This window comes from Salvelinus namaycush, chromosome 32, assembly GCF_016432855.1.
Source record: "Salvelinus namaycush isolate Seneca chromosome 32, SaNama_1.0, whole genome shotgun sequence".
Taxonomy (NCBI): Eukaryota; Metazoa; Chordata; class Actinopteri; order Salmoniformes; family Salmonidae; genus Salvelinus; species Salvelinus namaycush.
Window position 1 is genome coordinate 21,496,629 of NC_052338.1, and position 27,554 is coordinate 21,524,182.

The 27,554-nt window shown below is 43.7% G+C and overlaps 1 protein-coding gene across 1 annotated transcript; it reads left to right on the forward strand.

The window, feature by feature from the left end:
* Nucleotides 1-27,554, forward strand: LOC120027056 (basic salivary proline-rich protein 1-like). Its single transcript, XM_038971901.1, has 2 exons — nucleotides 1-203; nucleotides 26,942-27,554. Exons 1-2 carry the CDS (start codon nucleotides 1-3, stop codon nucleotides 27,552-27,554), a joined length of 816 nt encoding a protein of 271 aa, XP_038827829.1.

A 27,554-nucleotide genomic window follows, 5' to 3' on the forward strand; every position in this document is an offset into this window, starting at 1 on the left:
ATGCCAGGCCACGGATGTGACAACGGTGGACAGGCCGCTGTCGGCCACCGCCTGATGCCTTCCCCGGGTCTGACAGCGGTGATGTGCATGTGTCGCACCCAGCAGTCCCCACCTCGCCCTCGCCGAATCCCGCAGCGAGAGGCCGCATGTGAACTAGCCTTTGACAAATTGAAAGCCTACACCGACCAACCACCAACCTTCAGGTGGCAGATTTATTTTATTAAAGATATATGCTGGACTCAATTTGGTAAATGCCTTTCTGATGAGAGAGAGTGTCCGTGAGAGCAGTGATGGCCTGTGACAAGGAAGATGAGGGTTAATGTCAGTTAGGCTGTAGTGGCCTGCTGTGCACCAACCAAGGACCTTCTGTGAGAGTGGAACAGGACAAACTGCTGGGACAGCTGTGGGACACCTCCCAAACCTGTCGTACCTTTAGTATAAAATACTATTTTGTGCAGATTCACTGACAGCTAACAAATGACAAAATACTCTGTAATTAAAAGGGCAACACACTCCATAATCTACAGACTCCTCACTCTCCTTAATTAAAAGGGCAACACACTCCATAATCTACAGACTCCTCACACTCCTTAATTAAAAGGGCAACACACTCCATAATCTACAGACTCCTCACACTCCTTAATTAAAAGGGCAACACACTCCATAATTAAAAGGGCAACACACTCCATAATCGCTTTTGCTAGCCGTTATCTTAATTTGCTTTGGAGGATGTGTTGAAAATACTATGTAGGAGGAAGTTATATTCCCTATCCTTATTTTGAAAATGAATGCTAAAATGTACAACATAACAATTTAACATGAAAAGCAAGAGTTATTCATGCATCAGTCAAATTGCTAACCAACGTATCTGTAATGTTGTTTATTGTGAAAGGTAATAACAGCCTTATTACTAGGTAATAGTGCATTTATAAACAACATAAACCTACCTCAAACCCATCCAGTCAATACTTCCTCTGCCTACTGTGACTTTAACACACTTGCAACAGACAAGGATTCAGAGAATTGACGACACAAACATCCCATTTCGTCTGAAACTCATTTTAGAAATGTCTCCATTTGGTATTACAGCATTCTTCCTCGAGTTCCATTTAAACAGTTTCAGAAGTTACTTATTTCTAAAAGTCTCTCTCTTTCGACAGTTTTTTTGTTGTTACTTTCCACCTGGTGATTCGTTGTAGTGCTGGCTACACTGGCTGATGCTGAAGGTAGAGTAATGGTACTATAGAGAATCTCGCCAAGCAGGACTGTATTGCAGCCATAAACCTGCAGGGAAACGCACTTTTGTTATTGTTGTTATTGACATGTCAAAAGGGTGGAGAGGGTATAATACAATACATTCAGAACAACATGAGAAAAATAATGTGATGCTGAAGAAAACAACTTGGGCTTTTGTGGTTTTTAAACAGACACCCAATTTTTTACTAACAAAAAGAGATTGGTGGTATGATTGCTGTTCTGCTATTGATGTCATCAATGACACACAACAACCCAAACACAATCTTTTGAAGTGATCTTTCTTTCAAATAAAAAGCATGTGACCAGAGTGAATTGGGATCAGACAAACACACAGACACAGTCCTCCCTTCTCCCCAGGGAATATAAACACATGTACTGTATGGGCTGGTCTGACTCAGAGCATAGTTGGCCAAGCAGCATCTTTTTACCTCTGACTGTGCTGGGGATTGGCTACAGCCCTTCATTGGGGAGTTGATACAGCCCTTCACCTGGAGAGACCAGGATCATGATCCCCTGACTGCACTGGAGAGTGGGTACAACCTTTCACCTGGAGAGACCAGGATCATGATCCCCTGACTGCACTGGAGAGTGGGTACAACCTTTCACCTGGAGAGACCAGGATCATGATCCCCTGACTGCACTGGAGAGTGGGTACAACCTTTCACCTGGAGAGACCAGGATCATGATCCCCTGACTGCACTGGAGAGTGGGTACAACCTTTCACCTGGAGAGACCAGGATCATGATCCCCTGACTGCACTGGAGAGTGGGTACAACCTTTCACCTGGAGAGACCAGGATCATATTTAGTAAGACACAGCAGCAAAACTCTTTGCAAGAGAAAAATGTGTGTTCTTATTGGGAAAGTTTAGGTAGTACCCCTTATTTCAGGGAAGGGCAAAACCCTTAACCCTGACCCTAACCTAAACCCAATTCTAACCCTATTTCACTCTGTTTTATCCTTACTTAACAGGATCCATGGAGACATTGGCCAGTCAACAGGCCAGTTTGCAGAATATGGTCCTTGAGGCCTGACAGAATGGTGGTCTAAATTTGTGACATAATGGCAGTCTGAAGTCCTGACATAATGGTGGTCTAAATTTGTGACATAATGGCAGTCTGAAGTCCTGACATAATGGTGGTCTAACTTTGTGACATAATGGTGGTCTGAAGTCCTGACATAATGGTGGTCTAAATTTGTGACATAATGGCAGTCTAAAGTCCTGACATAATGGTGGTCTGAAGTCCTGACATAATGGTGGTCTAAATTTGTGACATAATGGCGGTCTGAAGTCCTGACAAAATGGCGGTCTGAATTTGTGACATAATGGTGGTCTGAAGTCCTGACATAATGGTGGTCTAAATTTGTGACATAATGGTGGTCTGAAGTCCTGACATAATGGTGGTCTAAATTTGTGACATAATGGTGATCTGAAGTCCTGACAAAATGGCAGTCTGAAGTCCTGACATAATGGTGGTCTAAATTTGTGACATAATGGCGGTCTAAATTTGTGACATAATGGTGGTCTGAAGTCCTGACATAATGGCAGTCTGAAGTCCTGACAAAATGGCAGTCTGAATTTGTGACATAATGGTGGTCTGAAGTCCTGACATAGTGGTGGTCTAAATTTGTGACATATTGGCGGTCTGAAGTCCTGACATAATGGTGGTCTAAATTTGTGACATATTGGCGGTCTGAAGTCCTGACATAATGGTGGTCTAAATTTGTGACATAATGGCGGTCTGAAGTCCTGACATAGTGGTGGTCTAAATTTGTGACATATTGGCGGTCTGAAGTCCTGACATAATGGTGGTCTAAATTTGTGACATAATGGTGGTCTGAAGTCCTGACATAATGGTGGTCTAAATTTGTGACATAATGGCGGTCTGAAGTCCTGACAAAATGTCGGTCTGAATTTGTGACATAATGGTGGTCTGAAGTCCTGACATAATGGTGGTCTGAAGTCCTGACATAATGGCGGTCTGAAGTCTTGACAAAATAGCAGTCTAAAGTCCTGATCCTAATGGTGGTCTGAAGTCCTGACATAATGGCGGTCTAAATGTGTGACATAATGGCGGTCGGAAGTCCTAACATAATGGTGGTCTGAAGTCCTGACATAATGGTGGTCTAAATTTGTGACATAATGGCGGTCTGAAGTCCTGACATAATGGCGGTCTGAAGTCCTGACATAATGGTGGTCTTCCCTTCAGGGGGAACAGGATACTGAGGCTCATACTGTATCTCTCTCTACCTGACACAACACTTCCTGTCTGCAGGAGCTCCAAGACAATTGCTTTGTTTTCCACTGCTGGAGAGGACAGAGACAGAGTATGGAGTCCACTAGAGAGGAGAGAGAAAGAGATAGAGAGTGGGGGGGCGGTGAAATCCACCGTGTCAAGAAATTTGGGGAGTCATTTGGGGATACAAGTTGCAGCTTTTGCTCCATTTAAAACAAAGCAATGTTTAAAAGGAAAAGACTTGACTCTGACTTTAATACTCTAAATGACCTGAGCATCACTAGAAGGTTCAATATAGAATTTGATCCAGCTGCTTTAAACAGCCAGATTTCCTACAGATCGATACGGGGATGATGATGGCTTTTGGCTCTTTCCTGCTTGTTTCGTTTCCAGTGATTAGTGGACTTAGAGTTTGCAGAGTGTGTTTAATAGTTTAACTTTTTCTGACTTACTTTATATAATTGTCTTAATGTCTTTCCCCCAGACAGAATGTTATTATTGGAAAAAGTCAGTGTAAAGTGCCTCACAATGTCTGTCCCCGAGGTCCCGCATGGCTGTATTGTTTTCCTTGATTTATTTGGCTTATGTGAAAAATGATGGGTTTTCCTGCATTCATTCAATTATTTGTCCAAAACGTAAAATTCATGCTCTTAACACAGATTATAAAGGAGGACAATTTATAGCATCAGACTCACAGGGAAATATGGGCTTAAATACAGACTCCACTGTGATGGAAAGAAATAATAATACTTTTTGGACACAATTGTCCCCCAAAACCCATAAAAAAGCACTATTATTTCCATCATTTAACATTGATGAATGGCACCACAATCGAGTCAATTTGAAAGTGAGCGGCCATTTCTAGCTAGCCATATTTCACAGAAATAATTGTCCCTTTTTCAATATACTTTTTTGTCATTGGTACCCCTCTCTGTGCCATATCCCTTTTCTTGTAATAACCTTCCAAGAGTGGGTTTTGATTAATTAAGGGTGCGCAGAAATATCAACGGCGATTGTGTTAGGTAAGCTCGTGCTCTAAATGGGAGGAGTTCTGGAATGGAACCCCAGTGTACTCTGATAAATATAATTGGCAGATTCTGATTATTTTATTTACCAGTGATTCTCAAAGAGCACATAAACCGCTACCACAGTGTCAAAAATAATGAATTGTTGGCTTTGATAAGGGGGATATCAGAGCTCAGAGCTCAACAACACAGAGCAAACATGGAGAGACGAGCAGCGGGAGTTTTGAATACTTATCATTGTCTGGATGGTCCAAAGTAGATGAATTATCGCTTTTATTTGGCACCCTGTGCCCACATTGGATCTGGCTAACTGAGTGCAGAGAATATTGGCGAGACAAAATAAATATTACGTATGTAAATATGCTTTGTTTTGTTTCTGTTGTGTTTTTTTCCTCTCCTGGCTTCCCTCAAATAGTTTCATTTATAACACAAGACTTAATTGGGCATCAAAGTGTAGCCTGCTTGAAGCCTATCGACGTTCTCTTAGCTCAACGAACCACTTCATAAAACAACAAAACCTTTCTTTGATTGTAAGTGCAGAACAGATCCACTGAGGCATTAGAGCCCTCATTATCTTTTTTTTTTATTTTTATTTTTTTATTTTTTTAATTTTATCCCATTTTCTCCCCAATTTTCGTGGTATCCAATCGCTAGTAATTACTACCTTGTCTCATCGCTACAACTCCCGTACGGGCTCGGGAGAGACGAAGGTCGAAAGCCATGCGTCCTCCGAAGCACAACCCAACCAGCCGTACTGCTTCTTAACACAGCGCGCCTCCAACCCGGAAGCCAGCCGCACCAATGTGTCGGAGGAAACACCGTGTACCTGGCCCCCTTGGTTGGCGCGCACTGCGCCCGGCCCGCCACAGGAGTCGCTGGAGCGCGATGAGACAAGGATATCCCTACCGGCCAAACCCTCCCTAACCCGGACGACGCTATGCCAATTGTGCGTCGCCCCACGGACCTCCCGGTCGCGGCCGGCTGCGACAGAGCCTGGGCGCGAACCCAGAGACTCTGGTGGCGCAGTTAGCACTGCGATGCAGTGCCCTAGACCACTGCGCCACCCGGGAGGCCCCAGAGCCCTCATTATCATCTTCTGAAACCAGACTATTCATGTAAATTACATCTGTATCATTGTCAAATCTTCATCAGATACTTTGCCATGTGAAAACTTTTGCATTCTTCTGGTTTCTTAAGGGCTCAATCCTGCAGGTCTGTGGACTGGAAACAAGTGAGCTGAGGTTTTTAGAAAGTATTTTTCATTCGGATTGAGACTTTCTCTGAATGCCTGTTTGTAAAGTTTTCTTATTTACGCAGCAGAGAACATCAATGATCCATTTTCTCGGGAAGCGGGAATTGGCATCTTAGAAACTGTCCAAGTCTGCTGCTTCTGCATTGACTGAAATGTCACTCCAAAGAAGCAGTGTTTATTTAATGGGCTCCCGAGTGGCGCAGTGGTCTAAGACACTGCATCTCAGTGCAAGTGGTATCACTGCAGTACCTGGGTTGAATCCAGGCTGTGATTGGGAGTCCCAGAGGGTGGTGCACAATTGGACCAGGGTTGTCTAGGTTTGGCTGGGGTAGGCCGTCAATGTAAGTAAGAATTTGTTTGTAAATTATTTGGCTAGTTAAATAAAGGTAAAATTTAAAAAACTGATTTCTCACTATTGTATTTAATTAGAACCATACACTCTCTAAACATAGCTGAGAGTCTTTGAAAGCAGTTGATGTCGGTCCAAATCCAGTTAAAGGAGAGGAGTATGAGGATAATGCATAATAAGAAAAAGTCAATTGCTCACAAAAGTGTCTGTGTCTCTAAAAGTGTTATCCCTGCCATTCAAGTCAGGTAGCAGTGTATTACTGTATAGCCATTATCAGCAATGCATTCATCCATTCTTACTCACTTGGATTATCCAAGTCAGTTCATAGACGTGAACTGATTCACTATGTCTTTACATTACACACAGACGGGGCTTTCAGTTCTTTACACCCCTGTGAATACCAACCTGCTAAAGTCATTAAAGCCTGGGAGATTAAACCGTTCCAGGTCTCAACAATCTGACGATTTAATAGTGATCTATAAAAATGGTGTTTGGAGCTCATGGGGAGAGGGGCTAAGACAGCCCGGCGTGCCCGAGGAGACTCAGTGGCTCTGGGGTTGAGAGAAGGCGTCTGGAGAGCCATTGTTGGGCTAGAGCCAGGAGACCAGTATAGTATACCACTGGCTAGGCAGACTAACTGTGTGTGTCTGTCTTTGTGGGGCTCCCGAGTGGTGCAGCGGTCTAAGGCACTGCATCTCAGTGCTAAAGGTGTCACTACAGACTATGGTTTGATTCCAGGCTGTATCACAACTGGCCCGTGATTGGTAGTCCCATAGGGCAGCGCACAATTGTCCCAGCGTAATCTGGGTTTGGCCGGGGTAGGCCGTCATTGTAAATAAGAATTTGTTCTTAACTGACTTGCCTAGTTAAATAAAAAATAGGCTGTTTTTCTTCTTTGGCTCTCTTTCTCTTCAATGTTTTTTCTTTCTTACTTTCTTTCTTTCTTTCTCTCTCTCTCTCTGTGTCTCTCTCTCTTTCCCTAATCAAGTGAAGGATTGAAGCAGACACCTAACACTGTGTTAGAAAGAAGTAATAAATATACAGAGTGACTGACAGGTAGTAGTATAGATAGGGGTGGTTTCATTAAATGTAGTCACACACACACACAAACATGCACACACGCACACACACACACAATTAAAAGTTGCAGAGAGAAGGAGCTGTAAAAAACTATCACTCTTACTCAAGCGGATAATATCTCTTAAATGGCGACTGCGCTTCCTGCTTTGGAGGGTTTTGATGAAATGTTAGTGGCCATGACTGAAGCCAAACAAGAGTTGTGTTGGGGGTGTGGTTTGATGTGGGTGTGTTATGTTCGCATGTCATACCCTGGCAGGTAGTGTTGTTTGTCACTCCTGAGTCACCGTAGCAACAACATAGGCATCTAAAATATCTAAATCTAAAATAAACCAAGAAATCTGTAACTAATTTAGACGCTTTTGCAGAAGAGGTCTTATTCGAGCTAAGGTGTTTCGTGCAGTATTTCTAAAGTAAAAGAATGTGCATGAAAAACTAGTGCACTATCGAGTCGGGAAAGTTTGGCTGCATACTCAGGACTGATTTCTGAGAACAATAAGATTTACAGCTTCATCATCTGCAAGCTGTCAAACGATCGTAAATAAAGCACAAGCTACACGCTGTTAATCAGTGCCCAAAATGACTTGCTAACTGGCTATGTTCCGACTCTGTGTTTTGTCAATGAAGCTAGCAAGTAGGCCTAGTAGCTAGCAGGCACATTGAGCAGCCAGATGCTGACGAATGCCTGGGTTATGGAAAATGTACCATTTGCAGTTGCGATACAAGTGCGCTCTGATCGTCTCAATTACAAGTTTTGCCAAAAAAGTGGCAGACTCAAGTGATTTACATTATCAAACACATCAGCAAGTGACAGCAGACTCCATGCTGAAAAGGTAGAGGCCCCTGAAGCTGGCAAGCAATTTAAGACATTCAGCTAATTAATTAATGGTTAACACGATGAGACAAGTGAAATGTAACACTAATGTTTCCACACTGAAGGGTGGTGAGAGTCCCCCTCCATGTCTGCAGAGCTGCCCGTTCATAATTAGTGTCCAATTTTGGCACCTTTGTTTAATATTGTTTAATAATCCAATATGGCGTAGCTGTCAGACGTATTTGTCCTTTGTCTTGTCATGTCCCATGTACATATCTTTTTATATATTTTTCTTTGCTTATCTATTTTAGATTTTTCTAAACCTCAACTTGAAAATACTCTCCTGCAACCCGCCTCACGCAATGTGGTGTGGATCTGTTTTTTCTAAAGTATTTTTATTTACCTTACCGGAATCCCCCAACAGAAGCTAGCCAGCTCACTAGCTACTAGCTACTAGTCAGCTAACCACTGCTAGCGGTCATCAGCTAACATTTAGCTCGGAAAGCTCTCGCCAGTTTGTACAATGCGACTCATACCAGAGCATACCGGACCTATTTTCTCTCCATATCCACGGAATCCTACCGCAAGCTCTGAACCTTTTCACCGGATCATAGCAGCTAGCTAGCTGCAATCCGAGTGACTACTCCTGGCTAACATCTGTCCCGAAGAAAGCACCAATTAGCCTGGAGCTAGCCCATGCTAGGCCCATTCTCCCGGCTAGCTGAAGAGGCCCATCAGCCACTCCTGGGCTACAATACCCGGACCCCTTCTACTACAATACCCGGAATCCTTCATGACTGGACTACCGACGTAACCTGCTCGAGGGGGTACTCAACTGGCCCCTACACCGTGACGTCCCCTGAATGCCCATCTGCTAGCCTGCTAGCAGCGGCCCGATAGCTGCTAGCCACGGCCAATTTCTTGGGCCTCTATACCTATTTTGCCAATTAGACTTGGACCCCTCTGCTACTCGGAACCCTACTAATCCATCACGACTGGTCTATCGACGTCACGGCACGCGGAGGCTAAAACAGACTTTCCTCCATCGCGACGTCCTTCTAAGGCCCTTCTGCTAGCATGCTATCCCCAGCCTGCTAGCTGTCTGAATCGCCGTGTCTCCAGCCAGCCCAACCACTCACTGGACCCCTATGATCACTCAGCTACGCATGCCTCTCCCTAATATCATTATCCCTTGTCCATTACTGTCCTGGTGATTATTGTCTTATTTCACTGTAGAGCCTCTAGCCTTGCTCAATATGCCTTAACCAACCATTTAGTTCCACCTCCCACAAATACGGTGACATCACCTGGTTTAAACGTCTCTAGAGACAATACCTCTCTCATCATTACTCAATGCCTAGGTTTACCTCCAATGTACTCACATCCTACCATACCTTTGTCTGTACATTATGCCTTGAACTTATTCTATCGCGCCCAAAAACCTGCTCCTTTTACTCTCTGTTCCGAACGTACTAGACGACCAGTTCTGTTAGCCTTTAGCCATACCCTTATCCTACTCCTCCTCTGTTCCTCTGGTGATGTAGAGGTTAATCCAGGCCCTGCAGTGCCTGGTTCCACTCCTACTCCCCAGGTGCTCTCATTTGTTGACTTCTGTAACCGTAAAAACCTTGGTTTCATGTATGTTAACATTAGATGCCTCCTCCCTAAGTTTGTTTTATTCACTGCTTTAGCACACTCTGCCAACCCGGATGTCCTAGCCGTGTCTCAATCCTGGTTTAGGAAGACCACCAAAACCCCTGGAAATTCCATCCCTAACTACAACATCTTCCGACAAGATAGAACTGCCAAAGGGGCGGTATTGCAATCTACTGCTGAGATAGCCTGCAGAGTTCTGTCTTACTATCCAGGTCTGTACCCAAACAATTCGAGCTTCTACTTTTAAAAATCCACCTTTCCAGAAACAAGTCTCTCACCGTTGCCGCTTGCTATAGACAAACCTCTGCCCCCAGCTGTGCCCTGGACACCATATGTGAATTGATTTCCCCCCATCAATCTTCAGAGCTCGTGCTGTTAGGTGACCTAAACTGGGACATGCTTAACACCCCGGCCATCCTACAATCTAAGATTGATGCCCTCAATCTCACACAATTTATCTATGAACCCACCAGGTACAACCCCAAATCCGTAAACACGGGTACCCTCATAGATATCATCCTAACCAACCTGCCCTCCAAATACACCTCTGCTGTTTTCAACCAAGATCTCAATGATCACTGCCTCATTGCCTGCATCCGTAATGGGTCTGCGGTCAAATGACCACCCTCATCACTGTCAAACGCTCCCTAAAACACTTCAGCGAGCAGGCCTTTCTAATCGACCTGGCCCGGGTATCCTGGAAGGATATTGACCTCATCCCATCAGTAGAGGATGCCTGGTTATTCTTTAAAAGTGCCTTCCTCACCATCTTAAATAAGCATGCCCCATTCAAAAAATGTAGAACCAGGAAAAGATATAGCCCTTGGTTCTCTCCAGACCTGACTGCCCTTGACCAGCACAAAAACATATTGTGGCGTTCTGCATTAGCATCGAATAGCCCCCATGATATGCAACTTTTCAGGGAAGTTAGAAACCAATATACACAGTCAGTTAGGAAAGCAAAGGCTAGCTTTTTCAAGCAGAAATTTTCATCCTGTAGCACAAACTCAAAAATGTTCTGGGACACTGTAAAGTCCATAGAAAATAAGCTGCCCACTGCACTGAGGCTAGGAAACACTGTCACCACCGATAAATCCACTATAATTGAGGATTTGAATAAACATTTTTCTACGGCTGGCCATGCTTTCCACCTGGCTACCCCTTCCCCGAACAACAGCTCTGCACCCCCCACAGCGACTCGCCCAAGCCTCCCCCATTTCTCCTTCACCCAAATCCAGATAGCTGATATTCTGAAAGAACTGCAAAATCTGGACCCCTGCAAATCAGCCGGGAGAGACAATCTGGACCCTCTCTTTCTAAAATTATCAGCCAAAATTGTTGCAAACCCTATTACTAGACTGTTCAACCTCTCTTTCGTACCGTCTGAGATTCCCAAAGATTGGAAAGCTGCCGCGGTCATCTCCCTCTTCAAAGGGGGAGACACTCTAGACCAGGGGTGTCAAAGTCAAATGGACGGAGGGCCAAATAAAAAATTTAGCTACAAGCCGAGGGCCGGACTGTTCGAATGTTCATTGAAAAATTTTTAAATGACGCATATAGTCTAGTGAACCTAATTGAACCTACTGAAAACCTAACAAATATATTCCAATATGATCAGATAAATAAAGCAATATTTTCTTATGGCTCTGTCAGTAATCTTTAATTTTCAACAGACACAAAAGACAAATTTCCTTTATATAAAAATCCCCATAACATGAACATTAAATGAAAGAAACCGGTATTCAAGGCACCATCAGTAGCCTATATTTTCTATTTTAGCAAAAGTGGGCTAAATTTACTTCAAAGAAAAAAACAATAATAGCAATTTTCTATCATCCACTCAACTGAAATATTTTTAAAATATAATTGGATTGAAATACAATAAAATAAAGTGCAAAAATCTATTAATCAAAAACAACACTTTGTTTAAGGAGAAGTAACATGCAGTGAAAACAAATATTAAACTTTAACTTTTAAACTTGAACTGAGTAAAAACTCTAAATATGTGATTGCACAGTAATGTTCACTTGTTTGAGGTTGAGGGTGATACTTGGTGGTGTCCCATCTTTTCCACAAGTTCATCAATGTTCGGGGTAAGGCTCTGAGCTGAGGAAATCCTCAGAATTGAGTGGAGGTGTTCAGCAGTAAGTCGACTTCTGTGTGATGTTTTGTTCAGGTTCATCAAAGAAAACAGTTGTTCACACAGGTATGTGCTGCCAAACATAGACAACGTTTGAGCAGCCTGGATGCGCAGCTGGGGCATTGTGTCGGGGAGGAAACGGGCGAACTCCGCAGCACCCACTGCCGCATATTTTGCCCTCAGTGCATCATTGCATTGGAGGTCAATCAACTCCATTTGGAGGTTTGGTGGTGAGCTTTCCACGTCAACAGCAAATGGGTTACCGAGCAGTTCCAACCTGCTTTTTTGTGCTTCAAAGTCAGCAAATCGGCGTCGAAAGTCAGCGGCAAGCATACCTATTTTATCAGCCAACTGTGCGCTCGGGAACGCACTGGTAGAGAGCTTCTCTTTCATGGTCTGGCAGCTGGGAAAGTGGCTCAAATTTTCTTTCCGCATCTGCGTCTCCCACAGAGTCAGTTTGGTTTTAAATGCCTTCACTGTACTGTACATATCAGAGATGACATGATCCCGACCCTGCAGCTGCAAGTTCATTGCATTCAGATGACTCGTAATGTCACACAGAAAAGCCATTTCACACAGAAACATTTCGTCTCGGAGTTGTGTTGTGTCTTTCCCTTTGCTGTCCAAGAACAGACAAATCTCCTCACGAAGCTCGAAACATCTTTGAAGCACCTTTCCCTGGCTTAGCCATCGCACCTCTGTGTGATAAGGCAAATCACCATGCTCCGTTTCTAACTCCGTCAGAAATGCCTTGAACTGGCGGTGATTCAAACCTTTGGCTCTGATAAAGTTAACTGTGCGCGTGATGATGCTCATTACATGCTCCATTTTCAAGGCTTTACCGCACAACGCTTCCTGGTGTATGATACAATGATAAGCTGTCAGCTCACCTGTCGCGTTTTCCTCTTGCATCTTTTCCCGTATCTTCGCCACCAGTCCGCTCCTGTGTCCACACATCGCAGGTGCTCCGTCGGTTGTCAAACCCACGAGTTTTTCCCAAGGCAGCTCCATCTCATTTACACATCTTGACACCTCTTCATACAAATCATGCCCCGTAGTTGTGCCATGCATAGGACGTAAAGCCAAAAACTCCTCTGTCACGCTTAGGCTGGAGTCCACTCCGCGGATGAAAATTGACAACTGGGCAATGTCAGAAATGTCGGTGCTCTCATCCACAGCCAAGGAATATGCAATGAAATCTTTTCCCTTTTTCACAAGCTGCTCTTTTAGATTGATGGACAACTGGTCTACTCTCTCGGCAATGGTGTTTCTGCTCAGACTCACATTTAAAAAGAGTTGCCTTTTTTCTGGGCAAACTTCGTCACAAACTTTAATCATGCAGTTTTTGATGAAATCCCCCTCCGTAAATGGCCGGGCTGATTTAGCGATCTCTTCTGCCAAAATAAAACTGGCCTTGACAGCAGCCTGGCCTTGTGATTTGGCTTTTTTGAACAGAGCCTGTCGAGATTCCTCTGCCTTTTGTAGCCTTTGTTCCATGTCCATATTCTTGTTTTTGTCCGCGTGTTTCGTTTCATAATGTCGTCTCAGATTATACTCTTTCAGTACCGCCACACTTTCTCCACACAGAAGACACACAGGTTTTCCAGCTACCTCCGTGAACATATACTCCGACTCCCACCTTGTTTGAAACCCCCGGTTCTCAGTGTCCACCTTCCGTTTTGCCATTTTTGATGGGTATCTGAAAGTTAATTTTACTGTGATGCTGACGACTGCTGTGCCAATAAATATTGAAATGAAGCAGCCTACTGCTCGGTGCGTCACCGTTGCATTGTGGGAAATGTAGTATTGGTGCGTGTAAAAGATCTGCGGGCTGCCGGCTTGCTGCGGTCTGCGGGCCGGTTCTAATAATAAATCAAGATCATCCCAGGGGCCGTAAAAAACCTTCTCGCGGGCCGGATGTGGCCCGCGGGCCTTGACTCTGACATATGTGCTCTAGACCCAAACTGCTATAGAGCTATATCTATCCTACCCTGCCTTTCTAAGGTCTTCGAAAGCCAAGTTAATAACAAACAGATCACCGACCATTTCGAATCCCACCGTACCTTCTACGCTATGCAATCTAGTTTCAGATCTGGTCATGGGTGCACCTCAGCCACGCTCAATGTCCTAAACGATATCACAACCGCCATCGATAAGAGACATTACTGTACAGGCGTATTCATCGACCTGGCCAAGGCTTTCGACTCTGTCAATCAGTCTATCACAGTGCCATCCGTTTTGTCACCAAAGCCCCATATACTACCCAACACTGCGACCTGTATGCTCTCGTTGGCTGGCCCTCGCTTCATACTCGCCGCCAAACCCACTGGCTTCAGGTCATCTATAAGTCTCTGCTAGGTATCTCAGCTCACTGGTCACCATAGCAGCACCCACCCGTAGCACGCGCTCTAGCAGGTATATCTCACTGGCCACCCCCAAAGCCAGTTCTTCCTTTGGCCTCCTTTCCTTCCAGTTCTCTGCTGCCAATGACTGGAACGATCTGCAAAAATCACTGAAGCTGGAGACTCATATCTCCCTCACTAGCTTTAAGCACCAGCTGTCAGAGCAGCTCACAGATCACTGCACCTGTACATATCCCATCTGTAAACAGCCCATCCAACTACCTCATCCCCATACTGTAATTATTTATTTATCTTGCTCCTTTGCACACCAGTATCTCTACTTGCACATTCATCTTCTGCACATCTACCATTCCAGTGTTAAATTGCTATATTGTAATTACTTCGCCATCATGGCCTATTTATTGCCTTACCTCCCTTATCCTATCTCATTTGCACACACTGTATATATACTTTTTCTACTGTATTATTGACTGTATCTTTGTTTATTCCATGTGTAACTCTGTGTTGTTGTATGTGTCAAACTTCTTTGCTTTATCTTGGCCAGGTCACAGTTGTAAATGAGAACTTGTTCTCAACTAGCCTACCTGGTTAAATAAAGGTGAAAATATATATTTTAATAATAAATATTACTGTCTCTTTCCCATACTTGACAGACAGACTGGGAGGAGGCCTCCTTCTTTGTCACTCAAAACACTGCACAGTACTCAATGTACTGTGCTTGATAATAGCCTAAAACAAAAGGTTTTATGTGTAGCTAACTTACCCATCATGGGTGGCAAAAGTGATCCACTCTTTATAAAATACCACAATTCAACAATCCATTAAGTCTAGGACCCTTTTTCTTTAGGGTCTTACAGTCCATTAATGTGCGATTCAATCTTTATGAACATTTGAAATAGAAAAACCCAGTACTGAAAGTGAATAGATCATTATTATCACGGTCAATAATAACATCAATTATACTTTTGTCTTGCTGCTCATTCAATCTCATGCTGACACTATAATATATGTGAACTCCTGGAAATATGGCATTCATTTCCTTTTTATACAATATCCTTTATTTCAGAGGGAAGCCCCAACTGCTCTGTTGATTTGTCTGTTTTCTGAGGAAAAATTGAGACCCTGTCAGACATTTACCATGGGATCAATTTCGCCTGGCGCTGTAGGTACATAACTCACTGGATAATGGCTACAGAGGAGACGTGAGGCATTATAGACCTCCTCCCCTTTCCTCTCTCTCTCTCTCTCTCTCTCTCTCTCTCTCTCTCTCTCTCTCTCTCTCTCTCTCTCTCTCTCTCTCATTCCTTTCTTTCTCCCCTCGCGCACCGGACCTCATTAGGCTATCACTAGGATGAATTAGCTGGATTGCTGCACAAGTGAATAATCGCGGTCTAAAATACGTCATCCTGGTGTTTATCATTAATTGAGGAGGGATTGATCGCTGTGAGGCGTGGTGGAAGAAGGAAGCAAAGCCTGGTTTGTCTGGAAGTTGGCAGGCTCACCGCTCGATTGATGCGAGAGTCTGCCTGAGTGTTGAGTAGGAACACCTCACTGACCCACCTCACACACCCTCCCGAAGAAGTCCGCAGGAAGGAGTGCCTGCTGAGAATTTATTAACACCCTCATCTAGTGCGATCGACACTGTTGCTTCACTCCCCACCTGCACACAAAGTAGGACGTGAACTCTGAAGATAATCACACATTTATACCTCACAGAACTCCTTCAGACAAGTTGTTGTTGACACCCACCAGTATTGACCAGCATCTTGGTTCTCCTCATCAATCATTAGTATAAGTGCTTGACCAAGGCTCCGTCAGTGTGTTGGTTACACTTACTGTAAGACAACACAACACAGAACAACACGAGTAAACATCCTTACTTGGGTTCGTAAGCTATACTGTATGCTATGATTACAACACAGTGCTAACCCAGACTCAGCTCTGGTCTACAGACTCCTTACCAGCCTGAATAAGTCAATATCAACTAGCCGCTGGTTAAATGAAACCCAACTCTTATCCCCGAAGTCTGCCTGGAAAATATTAGCGACCTCTCTATGGCCCACCTGTCAGCCAGTTGCTCTCTTTAATTTTTTTTCGTTCTACACCAGCATAACATGCCAAGACACATTTATCACCGTCTTAATCTGCATGGAATAGGGCACTTTTTATGACATAGTTAGGGTTACCATGGTGAGAGAGGGAGAGCAGTGCAGGGCTGGATGGTTGGACTGTCAGCTTCAATTAAGCCAGTAGCTCTTCAGTTGCCTGCCATGAACACACAAACCCAGACCAGTGGCGGTTAGTGCCGTTCAAGATTAGGGAGGATGAATACTTTGTTATGAGCATGGTCTTATTTCTATTACAGCATATTGGATGACTGTCATTTATATTCCATTCACCCAGTTCAATGTAACATCGTTCGGTTTAAGCTACTACATGACTCTCGAATTTGCCCCATACCCATCATGAGGTTGTTTGTATTTGTATTTATTATGGATCCCCATTAGCTGTTGCCAATGCAGCAGCTACTCTTCGTGGAGTCCAGCAAAACTAAGGCAGTTAAACAATTTTACAAGCATTACAATAAATTCAAGAGATTGAATGAGCTACAACCGATTTCACAACACATTAAGTGTGTGAACTCAGGCCACTACTCTACTACCACATATCTATACAAAATCCGTGTGTACGTGTTTGTATGTTATCATGTGTGTGTATGCATGTGCCTGTGCCTGTATGTGTCTTTTCACAGTCCCCGCTGTTCCATAAGGTGTATTTTTATATATTTTTTAATCTGATTTTACAGCTTGCATCTGTTACTTGATGTGAAATAGAGTTCCATGTAGTCATGGCTCTATGTAGTACTGTGCTCCTCCCATTGTCTGTTCTGGATATGGGAACTGTGAAGAGACTAGTGGCATGTCTTGTGGGGTATGCATGGGTGTCTGAGCTGTGTGCCAGTGGTTCAAACAGACAGCTCGGTGCTTTCAACATGTCAATATCTCTCACAAGTACAAGTAGTGATGAAGTCAATCTCTCCTCCACTTTGAGCCAGCAAAGATTGACATGCATACTTAATGTTAGCTCTCAGTGTACTTCCAAGGGCCAGCCATGCTGCCCTGTTGTGAACCAATTGCAAATTACTGAAGTCCCTCTTTGTGGCACCTGACCACACGACTGAACAGTAGTCCAGGTGCCACAAAACTATGGCCTGTTGGACCTGCCTTGTTGATAGTGCTGTTAAGAAGACAGAGCAGTACTTCATTATGGATAGACTTCTCCTCATCTTAGCTACTGATGTATCAATATGTGATTATTTTCCAGATACTGGGCGTATGTCACACGTCACCACTTCACAAGAGCGGCATTTGAACGTAAACTTTTGGCCAGATATGCCTTCTGGAACATGTGAACTTTCATGTGACTTACTAACAAACTTGTATGTCATCTGTTAATACAAATGAAATTGTTAAATTACGAGCCAAGTTGGTTTAGCCACGGAAAAAGTTAGCAACCTTCCCGCTAGCCATGATTGGCTGAGAAAATGAATGGTCTGGACATGCCGAGAGATTCAGATTGGTCTGCCATGTATTTTTTTTAAACAGTGGTTAGAGCGTTGGGCCAGTAACTGAAAGGTTGCTGGATCAAATCCCCGAGCTGACAAGGTAAAAATCTGCGTTCTGCCCCATAAACCACTGTTCCCCGGTAGGCCGTCATTGTAAATAAGAATTTGTTCTTAACTGACCTGCCTAGTTAAACAAAGGTAAAAAAAAGTGTTGCTCTCCACTTCCTGGAGGACTGAGTTGTGGAATTAAAGTATGATAGCTAAGGAGACAGAGAAAATTATGGCGTTTGATTGCAAATATACAGATGGAGTCAAAAAGAGAACACCTGTCTCCGGATTACATCTTCAAACTAAGGGCAATCATGGCAACCGTGACAGGGAGGTAGAAGTGTCCATCCATGTACACGGGTAAGAGAGTATAGATAGCTACATTTTCAGATATGACACGTTTCTAGTTTAGTCAGAAAGTCCTTTTCATTTGAAGTAAAAGTGTACTGTTAGCTAGCAAGCTAATGTTAGCTGGCTGGCTAGCTAACTAATGTTATGTGTATGATCTGTGTAGTAATATTATTCGTATATCAGAGCCATTTGCATTTTTAGTTATCCTCTTAAGGATCGTACCCTTTTTTTCAATTTTCACCTAAAATGACATACCCAAATCTAACTGCCTGTAGCTAGCTCAGGACTTGAAGCAAGGATATGCATATTCGTGATAACATTTGAAAGGAAACACTTTGAAGTTTGTGGAAATATAACACATTCGATCTGGTAAAAGATCATACGAACAAAAAAACATGGATTTATTTTTGTTTTTTTGTTCCATCATCTTTGAAATGCAAAAGAAAGTCGATACTTTCAGGTAGGCCACCAGATGGCAGCAATGTGTGTGCAAAGTTTCAGACTGATCCAGTGAAGAATTACATTACTGCACAATATTTTGTATCAAGTCTGCAAGGAATTTGCCCAATTGTGCCGAATTGGTCAATTCAAATCAAATCAAATCACAATGTATTAGTCACATGTGCCTAATACAACAGGTGTAGACCTTACAGTGAAATGCTTACTTACAAGCCCCAACCAACCGAAAAATAAATAAAAGTAACAAGAGCAGCAGTAAAATTACAATAGCGAGACTATATATAGTGCGGGGGCACCGGTTAGTCGAGGTAATTGAGGTAATATGTACATGTACAGTTGAAGTCGGAAGTTTACACACACCTTATCCAAATACATTTAAACTCAGTTTTTCACAATTCCTGACATTTAAATCCTAGTAAAAATTCCCTGTTTTAGGTCAGTTAGGATCACCACTTTATTTTAAGAATGTGAAATGTCAGAATAATAGTAGAGAGAACAATTTATTTAAGCTTTTATTTCTTTCATCACATTCCCAGTGGGTCAGAAGTTTACATAGTAATTGAGTGTATTGGGTAGTATTGACTTTAAATTGTTTAACTTGGGTCAAACGTTTCAGGTAGCCTTCCACAAGCTTCCCACAATAAGTCGGGTGAATTTTGGCCCAATCCTCCTGACAGAGCTGGTGTAACTGAGTCAGATTTGTAGGCCTCCTTGTTCGCACACGCTTTTTCAGTTCTGCCCACACATTTTCTATAGGATTGAGATCAGGGCATCGTGATGGCAACTCCGATACCTTGACTTTGTTGTCCTTAAGCCATTTTGCCACAACTTTGGAAGTATGCTTGGGGTCATTGTCCATTTGGAAGACCCATTTGCCACCAAGCTTTAACTACCTGACTGATGTCTTGAGATGTTGCTTGAATATAGCCACATAATTTTCCTCACTCATGATGCCATCTATTTTGTGAAGTGCATCAGTCCCTCCTGCAGCAAAGCACCCCCACAACATGATGCTGCCACCCCCGTGCTTCATGGTTGGGATGGTGTTCTTCGGCTTGCAAGCCTCCCCCTTTTTCCTCCAAACATAACAATGGTCATTATGGCCAAACAGTTCTATTTTTGTTTCCTCAGACCAGAGGACATTTCTCGAAAAAAGTATGATCTTTGTCCCCATGTGCAGTTGCAAACCGTAGTCCGGCTTTTTTATGGTGGTTTTGGAGCAGTGGCTTTTTCCTTGCTGAGCTGACTTTCAGGTTATGTCGATATTGGACTCGTTTTGCTGTGGAAATAGATACTTTTGTACCTGTTTCCTCCAGCATCTTCACAAGGTCCTTTGCTGTTGTTCTGGGATTGATTTGCACTTTTTGCACCAAAGTACGTTAATCTCTAGGAGACAGAACATGTCACAGTATGACGGCTGTGTGGTCCCATGGTGTTTATACTTGCATACTATTGTTTGCACAGATGAACGTGGTACCATCAGGCGTTTGGAAATTGCTCCCAAGGATGAACCAGACTTGTGGAGGTCTACAGCTTTTTTCTAAGGTCTTGGCTGATTTCTTTTGATTTTCCCATGATGTCAAGCAAAGAGGCACTGAGTTTGAAGGTAGGCCTTGAAATACATCCACAGGTACACCTCCAATTGACTCAAATGATGTCAATTAGCCTATCAGAAGCTTCTAAAGCCATGACATGCTTCTAAAGCCAGCCACGTTTAAAGGCACAGTCAACTTAGTGTATGTAAACTTCTGACCCACTGGAATTGTGATACAGTGAATTATAAGTGAAATAATCTGTCTGTAAACAATTGTTGGAAAAATTACTTGTGTCATGCACAAAGTAGATGTCCTAACCGACTTTGCCAAAACTATAATTTGTTAACAAGAAATTTGTGGATCGGTTGAAAAAGGAGTTTTAATGACTCCAAACTAAGTGTCTGTAATCTTCCGATTTCAACTGTAGGTAGAGTTATTAAAGTGATGATATCAACAGAGAGTAGCAGCGGTGTAAAAAGGGGGGGGGTAATGCAAATAGTCTGGGTAGCCATTTGATTAGATGTTCAGGAGTCTTATGGCTTGGGTGTAGAAGCTGTTTAGAAGCCTCTTGGACCTAGAATTGGTGCTACAGTACCGCTTGCCGTGTGGAAGCGGAGAGAACAGTCTATGACTAGGGTGGCTGGAGTCTTTGACAATTTTTAGGGCCTTTCTCTTACACCGCCTGGTATAGAGGTCCTGGATGGCAGGAAGCTTTGCCCCAGTGATGTACTTGCCCGCACACACTACCCCTGTAGTGCCTTGCGGTCGGAGGCAGAGCAGTTGCCATATCAGTCAGGTTGCTCTCGATGATGCAACTATACAACTGTATTCTCCTGAAGAGGAATAGGTTTTGTCGTGCCTCTTCACGACTGTCTTGGTGTGTTTGGACTATGTTAGTTTGTTGGTGATGTGGACACCAAGGAACTTGAAGCTCTCAACCTCCTCCACTACAGCCCCGTCGATGAGAATGGGGGCGTGCTCGGTCCTCTTTTTCCTGTAGTCCACAATCATCTCCTTTGTCTTGATCACTTGAGGGAGAGGTTGTTGTCCTGGCACCACACAGCCAGGTCTCTGACCTCCTCCCTATATTCTGTCTTGTTGTTGTCGGGGATCAGGCCTGCCACTGTTGTGTCATCGGCAAACTTAATGATGGTGTTGGAGGCGTGCCTGGCCATGCAGTCATGAGTGAACAGGGAGTACAGGAGGGGACTGAGCAGGCACACCTGAGGGGGCCCTGTGTTGAGGATCAGTGTGGCGGATCTGTTGTTACCTACCCTTACCACCTGGGGGAGCGGCCCGCCAGGAAGTCCAGGATCCAGTTGCAGAGGGAGGTGTTTAGTCCCAGGGTCCTTAGTTTATTGATGAGCTTTGAGGGCACTATGGTGTTGAACACTGAGCTGTGAATAGTGAATATGAATAGCATTCTCACATAGGTGTTCCTTTTGTCCAGGTGGGAAAGGGCAATGTGGAGCGCAATAGAGATTGCGTCATCTGTGGATCTGTTAGGATGGTATTCAAATTGGAGTGGGTTTAGGGTTTCTGGGATAATGGTGTTGATGTGAGCCATGACCAGCTTTTCAAAGCACTTCATGGCTACAAATGTGAGTGCTACGGGTCGGTAATCATTTAGGCAGGTTACCTTAGTGTTCTTGGGCACAGGGACTATGGTGGTCTGCTTGAAACATGTTGGTATTACAGACTCGGACAGGGAGAGGTTGAAAATGTCAGTGAAGACACAATTGATACATTATCAAGTACATAACTGTAGAGAAGATACAAAATGCTACGGTAATAAAAAATTTAAGTTTACACATTCCCAGGAATGTCATACTTGATGGATAATTAGCTTATACACTAACTTTCACACATCTAGATGGCCGGGCGGGGTGGGTGTGGAGCCAGAGACAGCAGTGGGTTCAAACTGTGGACCTCAGTTCCCACACTTGAATATAAAATGTATTTTATCAAACAAAACTATGTTACATTTTATCTCTGGGACCCTCAGGATGACAAATCAGAGCAAGATTACTGAATGTACACTACCGTTCAAAAGTTTGGGGTCACTTAGAAATGTCCTTTAAAATAACATAAAATTGATTGTAAATACAGTGTAGACATTGTTAATGTTCTAAATGACTACTGTAGCTGGAAATGGCAGATTTTTTATGGAATATCTACGTAGGCATATAGAAGCCCATTATCAGCAACCATCACTCCTGTGTTCCCATGGCACGTTGCGTTAGCTAATTGAAGTTTATAATTTTAAAAGGCTCATTGATCATTAGAAAACCCTTTTGCACTTATGTTAGCACAGCTGAAAACTGTTGTCCTGATTAAAGAAGCAATAAAACTGGCCTTCTTTAGACTAGTTGAGTATCTGGAGCATCAGCATTTGTGGGTTTGATTACAGGCTCAAAATGGCCAGAAACAAAGAACTTTCTTCTGAAACTCATCAGTCTATTCTTGTTCTGAGAAATGAAAGCTATTCCATTTGAGAAATTACCAAGAAGCTGAAGATCTCGTACAACTCTGTACTACTCCCTTCACAGAACAGCTCAAACTGGCTCTAACCAGAATAGAAATAGGCGTGGGAGGCCCCGGTGCACAACTGAGCAAGAGGACAAGTACATTAGAGTGTCTAGTTTGAAAAACAGACGCCTCACAAGTCGTTAGTAAAGATTGATTCTACCTGGATTATGTAGGAGAGGCTTCCATTTAAAGAGCACCCTCTGGGTTCTTTTAGACAGGTAACTCTTTGTCCACAATATAGCAGGGGGTGTAAAGCCATAACACATAGATTTTTCCAGCAGCAGACAATGATCGATAATGTCAAAAGCTGCACTGAAGTCTAACATGCTGACCAGACCGGACACGTCGCGTGCGCGAGCGTCGCAAAATAAATTTAGAAATACATGTTATTCAATTATTGCACCAACGCTGCTCTCGCGCGTCAACGAGCGTCTGCGATGCCAAGGGCTAAAAATGAAGTCGTTCCTATTTCTGACGCAGATCGCGCTGAAAGTCATCTCCTCATTGGTTTATAGAAGCAGGTACCCACGTGCCATCTCCTCATTGGTTATACCCAAGTGGGTGATTGAAAGACGAACTTTGTTGCCGGTTGTCGTGGTAATACAATGAAAGTTTAGATGCGATCACCATATAAGTTCAAAGATGAAAAAGCCTGGAAGGAGGAGAGATGACTAGAAACAATTCGGTTGGCCGTTTTATGTGTGGATTAATTGTCGGAGTAGAGGTCCTTGTGCATTTCAGGTAAAATAACAACTCAATGTTATATCCCAGGACAAATTAGCTAGCAACAGCAAGCTAGCTAAATAGGACAAATTAACGTTAGCTAGCAAGTGCAAGCTAGCTAGCTAAATTGCCATACATGTTTAATGCTTTTCGACCTGTCCCCAAATTAATGTCATTGGTTCAGAGTTTGTTTTGATATTTTAACCTGCGTGTCGTGATCGCGTTTGGTGTGGGGGGGCAAATTACATTTATGCACGATAGCGCACGATGGCGCACTCGTGCAGCCGGTTTGGGTTCCGTGTAACAAAACATCCCCCACAGTATTTTTATTATCAATTTCTCTCAGCCAATCATCAGCCATTTGTGTAAGGCTGTGCTTGTTAAATGTCCTTCCCTATAAGCATGCTGAAAGTCTGTTGTTCATTTGTTTACTGTAAAATAGGATTGTATCTGGTCAAACACAATTTTTACTAAGTTTAAAAAAGTTTACTAAGGGTTGGTAACAGGCTGATTAGTCGGCTAATTAAGCCAGTAAAGGGGGCGTAATAACTTTTGCTTTCCTCCAGGCCTGAGGGCACACACTTTCGAGTAGGCTTAAATAGAATTTATGGCAAATAGGAGTGGTAATATCGTCCGCTATTATCCTCAGTAATTTTGGGTCCAAGTTGTCAGACCCCGGTCGCTTGTCATTGTTGATGGACAACAATAATTTTACAACCTTGTCTAAAAGATGTACGTTTATAACGTAGGTTGCCAGGCCGAGAGACAAATTGAAGTAATCAAGGTGACAGACAGTGACACATTAAGTACCTCTTTGGACACTCTTGCCTGCATATAGCTGATCTAGGGTGTAATAATTAGTGGAACGTTTCTATTGGACAAATTCGTGTATGTCCATTCCCATTTAATTCCGTTTGCTTCCATTTAAGAAATGCTTTGCAACAGAATCGGTGGAATGAATACTCCACTGATCACCCGCACACATAGTTCACTTTCATAGCAGCCAGATACAGCATCATCACTTTGCATACAGCATCACACACATACATACACACACACACACCACTGCACCCCCCACAGCTTTATTGTTAGCCCTGCGAATCATGGAACTCCCCTACTTCTTGCGTTAGAGTGGAACTCGCCAAAATTCTATCAGTGAATCTGTCACTCCAATGGTAAGCGCAGGAATCGACCGTAGATGACCACAGGGAGTCATGGTCTCGTTAACCACAAAATCAACAGGGCCACTGGAAAATGGTACAGTACTGTAGATGCCATTTAAACCTAAAGGATACATTACTATAAGAGAACATTGGGTGTGCGAAGGTGTTTATGTTACACAGTAACATACAAATTAACCAAATAATACAAAAAATGCACAGATACATTTTCATTTGTGAATGAATTGAAAAATTCCCAACAGAGCTTTTTCCCATGGCCTTTTTTAGAACATATAAATCAACTATAGGGCTACACACCTTCTGTTCCATCGTTCTAATCATGTTTCTCCTCATTACATGACTGCACACCGCCAGCCATATACTGTAAGTAGCACTCGTTGATTTGGGATGCCTGCTTTGATATGTATGTACTGTACATGCTGCTCCTCATGCCTGTCACTGCAATCTCCATGTCTGTAAATGTAATCTCCATGTCTATAACTATAATCCCCATGTCTGTCACTGCAATCACCATGTATTTCAATACAACCCCCATGTCTGTCACTGCAATCCCCATGTCTGTCACTGCAATCTCCATGTCTGTCAATGCAATCACCATGTCTGTCATCCTTGAGAAGTTTCTACAACTTGATTGGAATCCACCTGTGGTAAATTCAATTGATTGGACAAGATTTGGAAAGGCACACACCTGTCTATATAAGGTCCCACAGTTGACAGTGCATGTTAGAGCAAAAACCAAGCCATTAGGTCGAAGGAATTATCCGTAGACCTCTGAGACAGGATTGTGTTGCGGCAGAGATCTGGGGAAGAGCATCATGCTGTGGGGATGTTTTTCAGCTGCAGGGACTGGGAGACTAGTCAGGATCGAAGGAAAGATGAACAGAACAAAGTACAGAGAGATCCTTGATGAAAACCTGCTCTAGAGCGCTCAGGACTTCAGACTGGGGCGAAGGTTCACCTTCCAACAGGACAATGACCCTAAGCACACAACTAAGACAATGCAGGAGTGGCTTCGGGGAAAGTCTCTGAATTTGAACCCGATCAATCATCTCTGCAGAGACCTGAAAATATAGGTTTGCCAAGCTTGTAGCGTCATACCCAAGAAGACTCAAGGCTTTAATCACTGCTAAAGTTGCTTCAACAAAGTACTGAGTAAAGAGTCTGAATACTTCTGTTAATGTGATATTTATAAATTCGCAAAGATTTCTAAAAAACTGTTTTTGCTTTGTCATTTTGGGGTATTTATTGTGTGTAGATTGATGAGCGGAAAAAACGATTTATTCCATTTTATAATAAGGCTGTAACGTAAAAACAATTGAAAAAATTCAAGGGGTCTGAATACATTCCGAATGCACTGTGTTTGCGGTATGACAACATCATGTTCGACAGATCTGGCCATCCCTTTACATATGAACTTTGTTTCTCGCTCTTTTTCTCTCTCTATCACTCTCACCCGCTCTCTCTCTGATGTGTGGAATGAAGCATCCCACAAGGGCATCCAACCCCCCCATTCTCTCTCTCTCTCTCTCTCTCTCTCTCTCTCTCTCTCTCTCTCTCTTTCTCTCTCTCTCTCTCTCTCTCACCCTCACTCTCTGAACCATGCAGTGCTTTCAATTAGGATAGGTTGAATGTTTCATTATGGTCGACGCATTATGTGTGACATTGTTGGGTGGAAATACGAATTGGAGCATTAAACCAAACACAATCTATTGACAATATGTAAAGAGGAGAGATGAAAACCCATTTGTTATGGACCAAAGATGTTATAAAATGCTAGAATAAATCCCTACGATCGACATTGTGCACAAACCTGTGCAAGATCACAACAATAAAACATTATTACCCATGGGTGGTCTGCACTCAATTAAATATTCTGGCTTGAGTTAGTTATGAATGGTAAATAACTATTGGCTGAGGGAAAAGCACTATCTGAATTTTCTATCTCAACTCTCAGCAGTGCACTGACCAGGATGGTGTGTGTTTTATGTTTCCTCACATGCTTTTACATGACTCTAGCTAATGGATGGTCTAGATGGTACTGGAGATAACATGTTTTTGCTCGGTTGTGTTTGATTGGGAGATTAGAGAGAATCTTGATAATGAATTGTAAACAAGTCCCTCAGAAAGGACAGTATCTCTACTGTGTATATGACTACTTGACACACAAATACAAATAGTTGTGTCAGTCACTGTCTTTCCTATCTACCTTTAAATTATGTGAATAATGTTGCAGTTAGCTAGCTAAGGGAGATTTAAAAGGTCATTAGATGTGGCCTAGCACACACCCCGAAAAAACCTAAATCAGTAATTGCTTTATTAGTTTGCAGGAGGATTCAATTCCACCTACAGTATATAAATACTTTGGACTTTGTGATTTGGAGGCTCCGGGCAGAGGCCAGTCTGCCCCAGGCAGTGGCCAGTCCCCCCAGGCAGCGGCCATTCCCCCCACGCAGAGGCCAGTCCCCCCCAGGCAGAGGCCAGTCCCCCCCAGGCAGAGGCCAGTCTGCCCCAGGCAGAGTCCAGTCCCCCGCAGGCAGAGGCCAGTCCCCCGCAGGCAGAGTCCAGTCCCCCGCAGGCAGAGGCCAGTCCCCCGCAGGCAGAGACCAGTCTGCCCTAGGCAGAGTCCAGTCTGCCCTAGGCAGAGTCCAGTCCCCCGCAGGCAGAGTCCAGTCTGCCCTAGGCAGAGTCCAGTCTGCCCTAGTCAGAGGACAGTCCCCCGCAGGCAGAGGCCAGTCCCCCGCAGGCAGAGGCCAGTCCCCCGCAGGCAGAGGCCAGTCCCCCGCAGGCAGAGGCCAGTCCCCCCCAGGCAGAGACCAGTCCCCCGCAGGCAGAGACCAGTCCCCCGCAGGCAGAGACCAGTCCCCCGCAGGCAGAGGCCAGTCCACCCCAGGCAGAGACCAGTCCCCCCCAGGCAGAGGCCAGTCCCCCGCAGGCAGAGGCCAGTCCCCCGCAGGCAGAGACCAGTCCCCCCAGGCAGAGTCCAGTCTGCCCTAG

Excerpts from the sequence above, each read along its gene's own strand:
- LOC120027056 (XM_038971901.1), top strand. The coding sequence starts at position 1 with ATGCCAGGCCACGGATGTGACAACGGTGGACAGGCCGCTGTCGGCCAC. Across the intron at positions 204-26,941 it reads GACCAACCACCAACCTTCAG|GCTCCGGGCAGAGGCCAGTC; the intron begins GTGGCAGATTTA and ends TGTGATTTGGAG.